The 17,389-nt window shown below is 47.5% G+C and overlaps 1 protein-coding gene across 1 annotated transcript; it reads right to left on the reverse strand.

Moving 5' to 3' along the window:
- Positions 1-679: 679 nt before the first annotated feature.
- On the reverse strand, positions 680-15,645 carry LOC103060985 (leucine-rich glioma-inactivated protein 1-like). Its single transcript, XM_007440650.3, has 9 exons — positions 14,663-15,645; positions 13,233-13,304; positions 10,688-10,759; positions 9,726-9,797; positions 8,178-8,249; positions 7,079-7,248; positions 5,202-5,366; positions 4,085-4,590; positions 680-2,208 (listed from the first exon to the last, which is right to left on the reverse strand). Exons 1-9 carry the CDS (start codon positions 14,866-14,868, stop codon positions 1,903-1,905), a joined length of 1,641 nt encoding a protein of 546 aa, XP_007440712.2. The 5' UTR covers positions 14,869-15,645; the 3' UTR covers positions 680-1,902.
- Between the last annotated feature and the right edge of the window lie 1,744 nt (positions 15,646-17,389).

Consider the following 17,389-nt stretch of genomic DNA (forward strand, 5'->3'; position numbering starts at 1 on the left):
TTTCAAGGCTAGGGGATCTATTTCTTCCCTTTAGTTCTGGGTATCACCCGGGCATTTGGAAAGCAGAGACCAGCTCAAACGCTCATGAGCCCACCAACAATATATTGTCTTTTATTTACAATGTATTGTACGTGGGATTCCGTATCACAAAGGGGAGACTGAAGAGGAAATCAGCCTGTCCTTCTGAAGAGACCTTGCATGGTATATTTTCTGCCTGAGCTGTGTGCTTCCAAGTCCAGTGAGAAGAAGATATACATTAAGGTCTGTTCCTCACTGTTCAGTATTTCCCACTCCCGGAAGAAGGTTGGATGACTCTGAATAACACAGTGGTTATTTACAGCTTAAAAATAAATGCCGGACTGTATTCCTTGCAAGTCCACCTGTGTCTCAACTAAGAGTTCTGTCCAGAATGCTTCCCATCTACCTGTTCTATCAATGAGTTCACACACCTCTTATATTACTTTGCTCTCTCCCCCCACCAAGCCTCCCTCCCAGCTGATCAAGATTTCCAGGGATCCTTTGTGTGCTTAACGCTAAGCTTGTGCTTCAGTCGCCTCTCTCTGACATAGTCTGATGCCTAACATTATGTACATTTATACCAGTGTTGTCCAAACTTGGCCACTTTAAGATGAGTGGACTTCAACTCCCAGAATTCCCCAGCCAGCATGGCTGGCTGGGGAATTCTGGGAGTTGAAGTCCACTCATCTTAAAGTGGCCAAGTTTGGACAACACTGGTTTATACATCCTTCCACTGGAAAGTAGAACATGGCCATTAAAACATACTGGTTGCAACCAGTGTGACTGTTAATGGTTACAGGATGTAGATCTGCTTTGGAAGAACTTCTGCTGAATGCAGGAAAATGTTCACGGGAAGATGTGGCCCATCTCCATGAAAGGCTGGAGCAGCCTTCCACCAGGACTGACTGGGAGGCAGACCAGTACCTACTGGCTGAGCTGTTCACCCCCGTTAAGCTCACCAGGGCTTATTCTTAGGGAAGTATAAAGTACAAAGCTTATACCTTAATACATTTAAAGGAGCTCCAAGATTCTTTGGCTGTGTTCACACAATACCCTGCGCCCTCCACCTGGGATAGGCAAATAAACCATATGATGGCTTAACATCATGGCCTGGTTTGCACGACAGATCCTCAGAAACCAAATCTCAAGCTATCCAACTGCAGTTTAGCTGGCTCTGTCGCATTGTGTGAACTCAGCCGTAAGCAGTGTTTGCTTTTTGAACAGGCATGCACAGGACTGGTTACAGCTATCTTATGCATGATTCCACAATTTTAAAAAAGGTTTTCAAAAGAAAACATAGCCAAACAAGCAAGCAGGCAAAATAAGCAAAAAACAAACAAACAAACTGTTTCCAGGGATCCATTAAAGGGGAAGGGGAAATCCAACAGAATCAACCTCATCCTTGTTATGAACCGAACTATTTAAAACAAAGAGTGGGGGGAAAGGATGGGTTGGCAATGAGATTCTCCACAATTCTGGAGAGGATTTCCCCCTCCAAAACTAAGGGCCTTTATGGGTGAGGGTTTCTGAGTTAGCCCCGCTGCAAAGCTGCAAGCTATTTGCCCTTTCCGGCAACGGCAGCATCAGTTTATCATCATTTGGCAGGTCAAAAAGAAAAAAATTCTGCTGACTTCTGCTGCCACTCCTTGCATTTGCTAGTGATTGATTATGGCTCTTAAGTCACCTAACTCCCACCTGCTGGCCAGCTGTTATCTTGGGCCAGCAGAGAACTGCACCCTCAACAGCATCTGCTTCCAGTGCTGTCCCCCTAGTGGTTGCCTCTGGTACTGCACGTTCAGGAGCTGGCTGGCTGCTCCTGCACCTCCTCTCCCTGCAGTCGCCACCTCCTACCCTCGATGCCCCCCAACCCCACTGTCATCAGGCTCAGGCACTCAAATCGATGATGATGTGGCGGTAAATATGCGTCTTGCCCTTGAAGCTGGAGGCGATCAGGAAGTCTTGCTTGTCAACGTGGAGGTGGGCAAAGGAACGTGGGGCCTGGGTGTTGAGCTCCTGGAAGTGCCGGAAGAGCCCCGTGATGGGATCATAGCGGTAGACTTTGCTGAAGGAGTAGTCATTGCCTAGAAAGGCATAGCGATATCCGGCAATGCTCAACGGCTGGAAGACCATGGAGCCGCGAGAAGGCATCTGCTGGACATCTCGAAACATGGAACCGTCCCAGTGCATCACCTGCGGAGAGCAGAACATGCCTTGAATGCAATTTCTTGAAGATGGCTTCAATAAAATGGTATGGAGTTGTGCAAGTGTGGAGCAGTATCTGCTGCAGCTAAGACAACAGCAAGTCCTATAAGGATGTGAGCATCGTTAGGGGAAAAAAGAACCTCATGAATGCAATGCTTCTCTGGACAGTGGAAAAAACAGGGGCCAACCTAGGTGAGGGATTTCATTTATATCTTAATGAGCAATCTACCTGATTCTTAAACAATCACATATTGGAAAAGAAAAACCTGGTTCAGATTTATCTTGGCTCAATAAACTAGATGTGATTGAGCCAAGACTGAATCCTATGCCTTGGCATTTTCTCTTCCCCTGGGTTCAGAGCTAGCGAGAACCATTAAGGCACAGACTTAATGTACTTAATGTAGGAACTCATTAAAGTCACAGAATGTCTACCTGGAAGTCTTATAGTCTAAACTCAGCAAAGAGAGCAGAGGTGAAATTGGGATAAATAACCTAACTCCCCACCCCCACCCCAGCCTGGCAGTGGGGAGGAGGTATCTGACCCAACTTCATCTCTGAATGGGTCCAGAACAGATATAGTTGAATGGGAAAATGCTTTGTGCTTGAAGAAAAAGGACCAGGCATAATAACTTGGATCTATCTTCTTGCTAGGATAAAGCTAAACTGGTACATAATGGTGATCACACCAACTGCATATAGCTTAATCTTTGGACCACCATATACGCATGTATGTGCTATTTATTGTTTGTTCCATTTATCATTGCTTCATGTATCTCTGCTTATATGCACCCAATACAATTGGTAACATGTGGCATAACGGCCACCAAATCTGCTCTGGTCAGAAGTTAAGATAAGGTTCCACTTTGCCCTACCAAACACTACAGAATTGTACATTTGGGTGAGGCTATGTAAGCCATCAAAAGCGAGCTCTTAATGCAAGAACCCAGACATATGGGTTAATCGATGGTTTGTGGAGTTCTTGAAGCTCCCTGAGCTTGATTGTTTGCTTGCAGACGTTTCATTACCCAGCTAGGTAACATCATCAGTGCTAGTGAGTGTGGAGTGTGCTCCCTGTTTATATACAGTAGCTTGCCCTGCCAGTGTTGGTGGGGGTGTGGTTTTCTCCTTGGTACTAGGAACTACCAAGGAACTACTAAGGAGAAAACCACACCCCCACCCCACCAACACTAGCAGGGCAAGCTACTGTATACAAGGAGCAAACCCCACACTCACTAGCACTGATGATGTTACCTAGTTGGGTAATGAAATGTCTGCAAGCAAAGAACCAAGCTCAGGGAGCACCAAGAACTCCACAGTTCAACCCTGAGTTACATATACTCTCTTCTATTGTAACTGATTGCCCATTCTTTTGCTCAAAGTCTTCCATCAAGGAGGTAGGCTTGGTATTCTGAGCAGCTGGTTCCATATGTTAAATAGTTTCAGCTAGCGTAGACCTTCCAAACGATGGGTGGGAATTAAGGGAGTTGACATCCAACACATCTGGAGGGCACCCTTAGATCTGTCTGGCCTTCAGGCCATCAGCCTTAATAGCTTGTGCTTCTCACAGACATATTTTTTTAATTGGCGACAGACAAAAGAAAGCAATAGTTTTCACCAAGCACAAATACATTCTCCTACAGGCTGTGTTCATAACTGCATCAAGTTAACTTGAACAAGCCATGGTGTCCTAAGGTCTACAATATGCTCAGATATAACCTGATTTACAAGCCATGGTGGCTGGATTCACCCGACATACTAAGCCAAATGAGCCACATTTCTGGAGGCTGTGGGCAAACCACATTAGGGCTCAGCATAATGTGAAGGCGGCACAACATTGACCACCATCCCCCGCCTCCAACCTCACCTTGGAATCGCCAAGGAAGCGTGTCAGACAAATGTACACGTCCTCCTTGACCTTGAAATGCTTGACAGCATAGACATCATCCATATCGGGAATGTCTGTACGGCGCACAAATTGCTGCTTGTTCCACTGATAGACAACGGGGCGCTGGGAGCTGCTGGCCAAGATGACGTGGGGCTTGCCTGCAATCTCCAGAAATTCAGCATCTGTGTCACGGTACCAAGAGTGCAAGGACTGGTGGGAATAGAAGCCATGACCATTCCAGCGGTACAGCGTGGTAGAGCCAGCCTTGGAGCTGTCGGCCATGATGAAATACCAGTCTCCCTCCACTCGGAAGACCTCGATGTCGTTGGGCTTGCGGATGTGTGAGCTCTCAATGACCTGGGTGTGCAGGAACTGTCCCGTAGCTTCGTGTCGCTTGTAGATGTGTGACCCTTTGAAGAGCTGAGCTACAACCACAAAGAGTTCACCCTCAATCACCAAGGGTTTGCAGACCACTGTGGAAGAACCTGAGAAGTCGAAAGATGGAGTCACTGAAATGATGCTAGAAACCCTCTTACATTAGTTATCTCATTATTAATTATCATTAAGTAGTGGCATTCATGATCTTAATTATGACATCACAATTGGGATCTGTAGCGTTCCTCTCAAAACGTTTGGGCAGGCAAAGGGTGCAGAAGATGAGATGAGAATGTCATGTCCTGCACGTAAATAGGTTTCCTCCCTAACCTACTTAGTTTTAAGACAATTCAGGAAGGGATCTCTTTGTTTTTGAGATGTGATAAACTCTTCCAATAGGGAACTGTTCTTTTTTTCTGCCCAAACCTCAGTGGGAACTTGTGGCTCCCATTTTGCTATCAAATGGCAATAGTGCAGCGAGGCTCTGGGGGGTGTCAAGGAGATGACTTACAGATCACCATGTCTTGATGACCTACAAATCACAGCAAAGGGCGATGGGCATGAAAGGGTGGTGAAGGTAGCTCCTTACTCATTATTGGTGTAATCTAGTGCTGCTGAACGTTACCCACTGTACGTTTCTGAAAATGGCCAAGGCAATGTTTTTACCTGGCAATGCTGGCAGGAGAAAAGTGTATGTGTTGTGTGTCTCTGGGTTTCTTACCATTGATATAGGCATAGCTGTGAAATTTCCCAGCCACGTGGTCCCACTCCAAGAAGTTGCAACGTCCTGTAAAGGGCTGTGCAATCACCAGATTTTCTTCTCCATGGTAGATGAATGTCTCTACTGAAAGAGATTGCTCTGGCAAAGTATCAAAGAGAACAAGTTCTGTGGGAAGGAAAGTGGAAATTAGCATTAGATCAGGGGTGGAAACTTGCAATCCTCTCTTGCCTTCCACTATTCAGAAAGGGAAGCTCAGTTGGCAGCCGGGAATGCAATGAATCAATAAATGCATTTCTGCAAGGGCTGATGCTGTTTTTAAATGTTCCACGCAGAACATCTTTATCTGCTCACTCTGTTTTACTTTGCTATGTCTTATAGCTGATTCACAATGATGAATCCTGCTGGGTCAGCCCAGAGCAAGGGAGGAGAATCTGCAAGCCTAGGTTCCATGCACCACCTTGCAAAACTCAGAAGTGCCTTCAAGCCTGCCCTGAAGTTTCTACTGAATTGCAATTTTTAATGCAACAAGGAGTGAAATTTAGGTTTTGTCCTGGCCCTTCCCACTTCTTGGAACTGCATCCTCCAGCATGCTCCTCAAAAGCCAGATTCAGCTTTCAGACTAACAAAAGTTGTCCACTGCAGATCCAAAAGTCCATCTAATCCAGAATCTTGCTTCCAACACTGACAACCAGATGTCCCTGAGGTGCTCACCAGTAGACCATGAAAGCAATCAAGCTATTCTCCACCACCAACCTTCAGCACCCCGCATTCAAGGGAATAAGACCTCCAGAAAGAAATGTTGCATGTGATCATTGTCATAAATAGTTCTTGCATAGACCTCCCCTGGCCTCTCCTCCTGGGATATTAAATCCTCTCTTGAAGACTTTGAAGATAAGGACCATCAGCACAACACGTGACATCCCATGAAAAAGATCAGACCACATAGGCAAGATCACATTTCCTAAGACCCACGTTTCAGCATGTCATTCAAATAATCCAAAACTGTTTGAATTTAAGTGGGCATATTGTGAATTTAAGCAAACTCTGACTTCAGCAGGATCAGCCAGTTTGGAAAGTAAAGTGAGAAGAAGGCTGGGAAAAAGACACCACAGTCTAAGTAACCTTGTCTACAACAAATTTCCCCATTTTGCTGGCCACAAGATGTACATGTATGGGACTTCAACTCCCAGATTCTCCAACACATCTGAACGATATCACTGGTTTAGAATGGAACTGCCCCATTCCTTAGGGCAGTGTTTCTCAACCTTGGCAACTTTAAGATGCGTGGACTTCAACTCCCAGAATTCCCTAGCCAGCCATGCTGGCTGGGGAATTCTGGGAGTTGAAGTCCACACATCTTAAAGTTGCCAAGGTTGAGAAATACTGCCTTAGTGAGATAGAAGCTTGATAAGTATTCACAAACCACAAACCACTTCCATCTGATCGCTGATGAATCTATAATCTTTCTATTGGTCCCTTATGAGGTTAATTCAAACTTCTTCCATTTCCATGGCTATAAATTCTCTAAATAAGGAGAGGGGAGTCAACCCAAGACATCCGGCTGCTTAAATCAAACCTGCAGATAAGAACCTCTCCCTGCGAGTCAAAAGATCTACAATCCAACATCAACCAAAGTCTTTTTTGATCCTTGGGACAGAAAACGCCCTATCATCAGAACAGCAAGATAAGAGCAAACATCTCTCTCTTCTTCCCGTTAGGAAAACTATAATTAAAGCAAAGCAAATAGCTATCCCATTTGGCTGACCCTTCCAGGATAATAAAACTTGCTGACTCAGACAGCTCCCCCTCTTTGACTCATGGTAGGGCTGGCAGTCCTTCCTCGCTGGTGGGAATCCATAGGACCAAGGATGACATACCAGTGGTGATGCAATTGAAACCTCCAGGGCGCAGTTCGCTGAGACTGGTGCGGTTCAGCTCAGACGGTGAGTGGCACTCGATGGGTTCCACCAAGGCGTTGGTGTGGCTCAACCATTCCACCAGCCATTTCAGCTTACAGTCACAGTGGAAAGCATTTCCCCGCAAGTCCCTGTTGAGAAAGACGTTGGTTGGTGACCATCAGGAGGGGAGGGTGGCTGGACAATGTTCACCCAGGGCTAGCTTCATGTCTTTGGGGGTGGGAGTGGGATGTCTTTCCATGCTTCAAGTACTTGGGGGAGGGGTTGGTTAATTCTTCTGCTAGCCCATCTTTCTTGCCACTATTCACACCCTTGTCTTCTTCCTCTAAGGCAGTGTTTCTCAACCTTGACTACTTTAAGATGTGTGGACTTCAACTCCCAGAATTCCCCAGCCAGTCCACACATCTTAAAGTTGTCAAGGTTGAGAAACACTGCTCTAAGTCAAAAATGGGAAATGCGCAGCCCTCAAACCCTGGGCAACCCTGGAGAATCTTCAGGTTAGGCCATCAAAATTTGATGATACAATTTTTGGTGGACTTCTATTTCCTTTCTAAAAAATCTCTGTTAAACCAACCTAGTACAAAAGCTCTCAAAAGCTACACTTTGGGGCGACACTTCCAATCCACCTCTTTCAGGGCAAGTATGAAAACTCACCTAAGATGTTAAAAACTATCCTTGGTTTTAAACGATGGAAGTTTTTGTACCACGCAGCATAGCAAGGAACCCCCTAATATTTCATTCCCTTCAAACAAGATGCATGGATTGAGATTAAAGATCAACTTCCTCCAACCTAGTACCCTCCAGATGTAACGGACCACAATTCTTATGCTCCTTTCGGTGATAGGGAGTTGTGGTCTAAGCCATCTAAAAGCCACTGGACGGCTGATATATAATCTCCAACCATCTGGAATATGTGATATTCAAGCTGGTTGGATTGAATATGGAAAGGACCTGTGTCCTTTGATTGCACTAATGACCAACAGTGGAAGGGAGGCTGAGTAACAACATCCTCTGAATCCAAAATCATACTCCTGTTTCTTTTCCTGAACCCACAACTTACACTGAAGTCAAAGAATCCAAACCTCGGAAGAGGTGCCTTGGTAAGGTCTGCAAGTTGTTGTTGGCTAAATTCCTGCGAGAATGGAAAGGAAAAACAATACCTTTAAAGGAAGTTGGCAGGTCTGGGAACATGCCCTGTGTTGTGTGGTGGCAAATGAAGGAGCGTTTGGGATAATAAGGGGATTTCAGCCAAACAAAGTATTTGCTGTCTGAAGCTAAATTGCCAATGAGACATTGCACTAGGCCAGTGCTTCCACCTTTGCAACTTCCAGATGGGTGGACTTCAACTCCCAGAAGGCTCAGCAAGGGTCACACTGGCTGGGATATTCTAGGAGCTGACATCCACCCATCCAGAAATGGCCAAATCTGGGAAACCCTGCATTGAACCACAATACGATTTGCTTGGATTGGGCTGAATAGATGTGAAGCTAGCAATGGTGGCTTGCAAACTGCAGGCAAAGGGGTGTATTGCGTGAATCCCAACTTCCAAGTTCAAGCATGCTAAAGTATGGCTGTGGGAACTCCTGTACAAAAGGGGCAGGGCTTTGGGACACTGCTACCAGCCTCTTGCAGATTTGGACTCAACCCAGACCGTCTTAATCTGATTCGTAGCCCTATGTAACCCTTTGAATCTGAAGGCAAAAAGGTGCTTCCAAGAAGGAGCAGGTTCCAACAGAGCACCTGTCTGCAACTTCTTAATGCAGCCGACACACAATCCTGGGAAAAGACATTTGGTGGCCGTGTGTGGGTGCCCCTCCGTGCTCTGCAGCATCTTTGGCCCTTTGATTCTTGAGGGTTGCACATTCCTAATGTTTTGCATACGGACTTTGATATGAACCCAGCCATTATGGAAAGGAAAACCTACTTTTATTCACATGGCATGAGATGGGAACCAAGGCATGCCATCTGAAAAGCTGCAGCCCAAACCCAGATTAATTATTTCAGTGGAAATTTAGGTTTATTGCAAGAAGGGAGGAAAAAAAGCTGTGGATAGTTTGTTTTGCGAAACAGAAGCTGGACTAAGTAATGCAGAGGGTGATTGCCCAGCAAATAGGAAGACTGATATTGAGGGTGGTATATAGAAGTGAGAGCCAGTATGGTGTAGAGCAGTGTTTCTCAACCTTGACAACTTTAAGAGGTGTGGACTTCAACTCTCAGAATTCCCCAGCCAGCATGGCTGGCTGGGGAATTCTGGGAGTTGAAATCCACGCTTCTTAAAGTTGTCAAGGTTGAGAAACACTGGTACAATGGCTAAGCTACTGGTTAGAAATGAGGAGACGGTGAGTTCTAGTCCATTTATAGGCATGACAGCTGGCTGGGTGACTTTAGGCCTGTCCCATTCTCTCAGCCCAGTCCACCTTGCAGAGTTGTTGATGGTTTGGGGGAAATAAGAGTTGGGAGCATGAGGTCTGTGGGCCACCTTGAGTTGACCAAAAATAAAGGCTGGATAAAAAATCTAATACATAAATAGTAAGTGGGGTTGTGTGGCAAACGGTGTCAGAACTCCGAGTCCAAACAGGAACTGGGAAGGTGCCCATGAAGTACTCACAGATGGAGAAGGTTCTTCAGGCCTCTGAAGGCATTCTTGGAGATGGCTTCCAGTCTGTTTTGTTCAATGAACCTGGCAAGTAGGAGAAGGCCTTGTAAGTCTCAGGGGAAGAGAGCAAAAGGAATGGGGCAGTGGTGAAGATGTTGGACAGTCCAGGGTTAACATCCATCCTCAGCTCATGGGGTGACTTTGGCCAGGCAAGCTTTCTCAACTCAGTCTACCTCACAGGGCTGTCCCTGTGAGGAGAATATCACAGGAGGGAGGACCAGCGCTATGTACATTGCCTTTTGCTTCTGGAGGAAAGGCAACATCTTAATCTAACACATAAAGAAACACGCAAAACAAAAGGCAATTTGGCTCTAAATCTGGGATCAGCATTGTATAACCTTCTAGATCAGTGTTTCTCAACCTTGGCAGTTTTCCGATGGGTGGACTTGAACTCCCAGAATTCCCCAGCCAGCCTTGGTGGCTGGGGAATTCTGGGAGTTGAAGTCCTCCCATCGGAAAGCTGCCAAGGTTGAGAAACACTGTTCTAGATGTTGGAATGAAAGTTTCATGATTAAAGGAAAAGGCTTTTCAGAATTAGCTGACTGCATGCCTTATTACAGATATATTCCCGCCCGGGGACTTTTGGTCTTACACAATTCCAGCAATTTCTCCATATAGTTCCACAGTTACAAACCAATCTCTTAAATCCTACAAGCCCACCTCTTTATGAGCTATAATCTCTGCATCTTACCTGCAATATATAGCAGTCCAGATGTTGATAGACTGTGATTCCATCAACCCTCGCCGTAGCCCTTGCTGGACTGGATGGACGAGGACTGCTCCTCCATCCCATTGGAAGGGGACATGCTGTCCTGTCCTTGTTTGAGACACTGAGTTCCTGATGCCGCCCCATCCTGGTCCCCACCGATGTACTTGCCCCTCTTTTCCCAAACCTACCACCGTGGCCCACTTACAGATATTCCAGGTGTACAAGTCCCACAAAAGCGTCGTCCCCAATCAGTTCCAGGGAGTTGTAAGTGATCAAGCTAGGGAGGAGATGGTTGGGGGAAAAGTAGACAGGCTGGTCAGATGAAATAAATACAAAGGAGGAACAGCCACATTGGGTGCCTACAGGAAACGCTACCTCTCTGAAGAACGACAGCACAATGTTCAAACTAGGAGGGTGGGAGGATAAGAAGACTCTTTATGCTAGGGGTCAGGGAAGCAAAAGGCTGGGGGTCCAGGCTGCTGGCTAGAGAGGAGCCAGGGCTGGGGAGGCCTTGAGGGCATCACATCTTGCAACATCTGCTGTGGGATGGCCCAGCAAAACGGGGATGAAAGCTGCCAAGTGGGTCATTCTAATGCACATACAGTTCCCCACCGGTCTTTCTGCAATCAGGGGGTGGGTAGTTAAGATCAGAGTGCAGGGCAGATGTCAGGGGGCCCACAGCCATGGGGGCCCAGTGGTATGGAAAGCAGCACCCAGGGCCTGGTAAGAAAGTCTGGGACAAGATGACATGCATCACAGTCCATTAAAGGTGGCATTGCTTGCCATGTTTCTTTCAATCATCGTCATCAACTACTCTCCCTTTATAATGAACCAGCAATTGGCTAGGCTAAAAATATTTAGATGTTCATTTGAACATTTTTACTTTTAAAACATCACACACACACACACACACAAATAAAAAGGGGGTTATACTCAGCTAACACATTGTTCTAAGACCATTAAACCCAGATTGTAGAAATGATCTCATCGTTTCTGGCCTGAAATTTCCCTTGGTCTAGCAATGAGTCAGAGGTCCTATAGACTCATCTTGAAAAGCAATAAATCAGTTTTTCAACCTCAGGGACCAGTTTTGGAGCACACGATGGGACGACAAAGCCTGTCTTGAGTGAATGTCTTTCTCTGCAAGGTGTATTGAAAGCGGGTCCTATCCGAATATACACACGGGATTAGGAGGCTTCCAGATCTCCTCATTGGTAAAAAAGAAAAAAAAAACAACTAACCGCTATTGCTTTGCTAATGACTGTCTCCCAGAATGCAAATGGGAAAGAAGGCATTTTTTTTAAACCAGCATTCTTTCCAGTACAATGGGCAGCTACAATGCTTCACAGGCACATGTTCATCTACAGATATGCTAAATCTCTCATTCACAGGATGAGCACATATTATGCATGCTGTTTGAGGAGCCTATATATGCGAATGCTCCCAGGAATGCTAATTCACATGTGAGAGGCCAGTGAAATAGCACAGCCCACTTCCAAAATCCATAAAGAGGGGGACTTACTTGGTTACTGAGTTAACCCATTTAGCAGCTTTGCAAAATACACACAAACGCATCCAAAGAGCTGAGTTGGTACCATGTGCAAAGGCATTCAAAAGACCTACTCAAGGTTAAAACTAATCAAGCTTAGCATGCTGTGCAAATGGAGTCACGATGGTTTGCAACTGACGGAGGAAAATATGTTGTTCAACCGCAACCCATCAGACAGACAGACTCTAGAGGTGTGTGTTAGCCTATTAAAGATGCTAATTGATGAAAGCTCATGAATTCATCCATTCACAGCACAATTCTAGGTCTATTAAATTTGCAGGGAATCCTACTGAAGTAAGGAAATAGCAAACTTCTCCAGACAATTAACTGATTAAACATGCCGTTTATCTGCAGGTCAAAGTATTCGCCCTAGAGAGTCTTTGCTCTTTAGATGGTGTGATTGTTTTGCAGAGCAGCGCGTATTGTCTTTGGAAAAGTGCATGCTCCGTCTTTGCTCCTCTATGAGTGATTGCTCCTAACATGCCATTGGTGCAGTTATAATTATACACAGAGGGTTTGGGTTTTTGTTCTGCACAGACTGATCAGTAGAGACAGAGGTATACATAAATTTGCCAACGGCTTAATTGGGTGCTCCTGCTCATTAATTAAAATTACTTGGCTAACTAATCCTAACCTTGTAACTTTAGAAAGAAAATACGCCACTATTTCCCAATATTCAGATGTGATGGGAGGGTATGCTGATTGGAAATCTGAGGAGCTGCAGACCAATGCATCTAGAGGAGTGAAGGGTGTCGGGTTGGGACAACCTAGACTAAACCTTGCAGGCCCCAGATATATAGGTAAACAGAGTCACGTGCCATGAACATCTTAAATGATGACTACTGCTCACCTTCCTTCACCCAGGTCCTCCGGGGGACCTTCCAAGGTTAACTGATAGACCCTCAAAGAATGTGTGAGTCAAAAGGAAAGAAAGCAAGCGTATACACCCTTGCCCAGAGAATGGGCAAGACTCCTTTCCTTGCCCATCTCCTTAAACAAGAATCAGGTAAAATAGTATGCATTTGCACAATTACACCAAAGGAGTCACATTCAGAGGATTTCTTGGCAAGACCCTGCGATCGGGAGGTTGGGTAGCAAAACAGAGACAGGTTCTCCTCTACCATACACACTGACCGAGGAGCACCTAATGTACACACATTTTGACACATGCCACAACACTCACAACCAAGAGGATCCTTACAGCAGCTGGAGGGACGGCACCTGTTGAAAACTGCCTTCTAAGATCTCGGTGAATCCTGACCGAATGAGACACCTGCAGAGAGAGAGGGAGATGTTGTAAGCCACAAAGCCAACTGCACCATCGCCTGGCCCCGAGGGCGATGGCCAGCCGGATTCCTCCCCGCGTAGCCAGAAGGCTCTCAGGAGCCATCCAGAATAGCCTTGCTAAGAGTAAATGAGCCAAGGATGGCATTCCAAAGTCCTAAATGTGGGTGCAGTGGCAACAGTTTCGTGTTGGTGGGCAAAGAGCAGTCACTGGGATCAGCTTTACCTGGAGGAATTTATGCAGCAACCAGAGGCGCATTTGTGGGAAGGGAGATGTCTCTCTCGCAAGCTTTCTTGAGCATGTATCCTTAGTTTCAAAGGGGGGTTGCCAAGCTGCATCTAATTTCCTCAGGGGACTTGCAATAATTTGGGGGGGGGGAATTACGATGGGAGGGAATGTGTGCAGCTTTCAGTTTCAACAATATGCCCATCCTTCTAAGCATGGACATATTTTCTCGATTTTTGGATGCTGGCGTGCTGTACTGATTAAGATCTGGATGGGGGAAACTTAAGTTCCTGCTCATCTTGACCGGGGTGAATCTGGGCCAGCTGCTTTTTCTCGGCCTCTCTTCTTTCACAGGGTTGTTGTTTCAGGGATACAGTGACGGGAGATGCACTGGAAGCTGCCCCATTAGATATCCCATCATATGTGAGGGAAAAAGAAGGCAGAGGAGGCCACTAGCCATTAAGGTAGCTTGCCTTTAGGAGGTGAGTCTCTAGGTAGAAGACAGAGGATGCTCAGGGGAGAATTTCAGCCTACCTCAAGCAGAATTTGGGAGCGTGTGTGTGTGTTCTCTTGGTTAAAATCCATTGCTTCCCAGCGAGATCCCTGCTAACCAGGTTTTCATCATTGCACCAGAGATGGGTGCTTTCACCCAGGGGAAGCCATGCACTCCGTGGCCCCTTGCTAGCTCAGCCCCCCCCCCACTAGCCACATCCAGGACTCCCTGGCCACCAAGAGATACCCCAAGTTGTCCTCAACTCTGCAGGCCAGCCCAGCCTTGCAGTACACACTTAGGCCAAACCAGGGGTGGCAGATTCTCAGCCTGATGCCAGAGCCCTTTCGGGACAGTTTTTAAAAGGGGGGAGGCGAGCACAGCTGGTCTCCATATGGAAAGGGGGTGTCCAGGAGGGGCTTCCCTTTCTCCTTTCCTCGGGCCACCGGACCCCAAGCCTTGATCGTGGGAAAGGGGTAAAAACACAGGCTCAACCTGTAAAACCCAGGAGATCTGCTGGCAATTTTGCTGCCTCTAAGCAGGGGATTTAAACAATAAGAAAGTAGACAGGCAGGTAGGAAAAGGGGGAGGTTCAGAGAAGCCCCGCTCCCCCCACCCCGAGAAAGCTTACAGGGAGATGAGGTTCGGGGGCAGATCGCGGGGGATCTCCTTGACTCCCTCGCACAGCGCCGTGTCCTTGGTGCAGGTGCAGCCTAAAGCGCATCTTCTCTTCGGGGGCCTCCGGCCGGCGCTCGGCTGCCCAGCCAAGAGCAGCAGCAGGAGCAGCAGCAGCGGGAGCCGGGCGCCGGCTCCGCCGATCCCCCAGCCCCAGCCCATCTTGCCAGCCAGCCGGGCGAGGAGGCGCAGCGGCAGGGCTCCTCGGCCGCTCGCTCGCTCGCTCGCGGCCTCCCTTCCCCGTGCAAACCGCAAAGCGGAGCGCGCGCGCGCCCGGGCCCCCCTGCCTTCTCCCCGGGTCTAAGCCAAGAGCCGCCGCCGCCGCCGCTCCTCCGTCCTCGCGCCGGGCTCCGAGGCAGCTTCTGCAGAGCCGCCGCCGCCACCTCCCGGCCGGGTCCAGCCGCTGCCTGGCCCCATTCAGCCTCCCGGGGAGGAGACGGGAGGCCCGCCGCCGCTTCCTACGCGCCCTGCCCTGCCCTGCCCTGCCCTGCCTTGCCCCGTCCTGCCCTCTTGCGAGAAGGCTGCGGGGCTTCTTCCTCCGCTCGCCGGGTAGATATAGGCGCGCGGGTGCGTTGGCGCGCGCGCGCGTCGACTTTTTCCAAGCGCTGCCCCGAGTCTAAAAACTACACCGAATCGATTGGCATCTCCTCCGGCTAAACAAAAATAAACCCCATCGATCAAGTTCTAAGCGAAAATAGACAATCCATTCCCTTGGCTAAACCTAGCGCCTCCAACCAGCCACTCCTCGCCGCTTCTCCCTCGGCGCCAACGCATCCCCGCTGCGTATACACGTGCACCGAGACACGCAACCACGGGGTGGGGGTGGGGGAGCCGGCACGCCAAGCTGCTGATAGCCAATAGAAATGCAGGCTTCTGACTGGCAGGGCCACCGCGCGACGGTGGAGACGCGGGGAAACACGGGCGGCGGAGAGAAAGAATCGTGAGGGTTGTTAGCGGGCAACGGGAGAAGTGGGCGTTAAAGGAAAGCTAATTCACACGTTTCCAGCTCCCTCCGGAAGAGAGCAGGCGGGTTGCGGACAGATCATGTCCACTGGCGGCTTTCCAGCTGTGCCTTATGGAGATCTGGCTTTTTTCTGTCCCCATATATATATGGGAACATACATACATACATACATACACACAGACAGACAGACAGACAGACAGACAGACAGATAGATAGATAGATAGATAGATAGATAGATAGATAGATAGATAGATAGATAGATAGTAGGGGCGTCCGCCATCTTGACTTTTTTGACCATACACCGCGGACCCCGCTGCTAGACACAACACACAGGCATCTGTGGAGACCTTGGGGTTCTCTGAGCTTGGTTGTTTTCTTGCAAACGTTTCATTACCCGGCTAGCAGCACTGAAGATGTTACCTAGCCGGGTAATGAAACATTTGCAAGCTCGGAGAACCCCAAGGACTCCACAGTTCAGCCCTGAGCTACACATATTCGCTTCTATTGGTACACAGGGATCTGCTTCTGCACTGGCTGTGCGTCAAGCATGATGTTCTGAGTGCGCACAAATGTCTTCCTTTCTTTCAATATTACCTGCCTTGGAAGAATTCATCCACTGCGGGAATCCGACCTGACCGCGTGGGAAAGGAGCTCTCACCAAGAGAAAGAAGATTTGGTGGTTCTCTTCCATTTAGCATACATCTGTGGCAGTCTTTGAACATCAGAATGGGTTTTGCATGCATAGGTGTCTGTAGCCCAGTGCTTTTCAACCTTGGCATCTAAGACCTGTGGACTTCAGCTCCCAGAATTCCCCAGCCAGCCACGGCTGGCTGGGGAATTCTGGGAGTTGAAGTCCACAGGTCTTAAAGTTGCCAAGGTTGAGAAACACTGCTGTAGCCAATGATGTCAAAATTAAACATGTATGCCAGAACTTCATTGTGCAAATGATGCAGTTAAGATCTGCTGCGTAATGTTTGGAACAAGTATGTAAGTTGCATGCAACACTAATTGGTGGTTTCTTGCCACTTCTGAAGTCCCATATCCATGAGTGTCTATCAGAGGGTGGGGGCAAGGAGGGAAGTGACATGCCATGATGTCATCATGCAAATGAAGTCAGTGTGGCTTGTCGATGGCATTGGGCTATTTTTCCAAGGACTGCCTTCTAGGATAATGCTGACCTGGATCATACATCCCATTACTGAAATGATTAAATAAGTCACAATTGACTAGGTTCGTGCAACAGTCTAAGCCTCAAACCATGACCTATAAACCTGTGGTCATGCAACAGACTAAGTTGCAAAGAAGCTACATTTTTTATTGATTATGTGGCATCAAGTCATTTCCGACTCCTAGTGACCACAGAGATAGATTTTCTCCATGATGCTATAATTTAGCTCTGCGTCATATGTTAGGTGGGAACTTTGAGGCTAGAGAAGACTTCTGAGAATACTAGCCAAGAAAACAAACAATTGGATCATAGAGCAAATCAGTCCACTTGAGGCACAAATTGACCAGGCTCCAATTATCTGACTTTGGACGCATGATGGGCAGACCCAGCTCTCTGGAGAAGGCTCTTATGCTGGGAAGGGTGGAAGGAAAAAGAAGAAGAGGAGGACCAGCAGCAAGGTGGAGGGACTCAGTTATGATGTGGTCACCATTGGGAGGACCACGTTAGGGACAGATTGTCCTGCAGAAAATCTATCTGTGTGCTCACTAAGA

This window comes from Python bivittatus, unplaced genomic scaffold, assembly GCF_059951505.1.
Source record: "Python bivittatus isolate LINGU-HERP-01145 unplaced genomic scaffold, Pbiv_v1 ctg000310_np1212, whole genome shotgun sequence".
NCBI lineage: Eukaryota > Metazoa > Chordata > Lepidosauria > Squamata > Pythonidae > Python > Python bivittatus.

Coding starts and splice junctions, on each gene's coding strand:
- LOC103060985 (XM_007440650.3), bottom strand. CDS start 14,868: ATGGGCTGGGGCTGGGGGATCGGCGGAGCCGGCGCCCGGCTCCCGCTG. Junction 13,305..14,662: donor CCCCCGAACCTCATCTCCCT/GTAAGCTTTCTC, acceptor CTCTCTCTGCAG/GTGTCTCATTCGGTCAGGAT. Junction 9,798..10,687: donor CTTGTACACCTGGAATATCT/GTAAGTGGGCCA, acceptor CCTACTTGCCAG/GTTCATTGAACAAAACAGAC.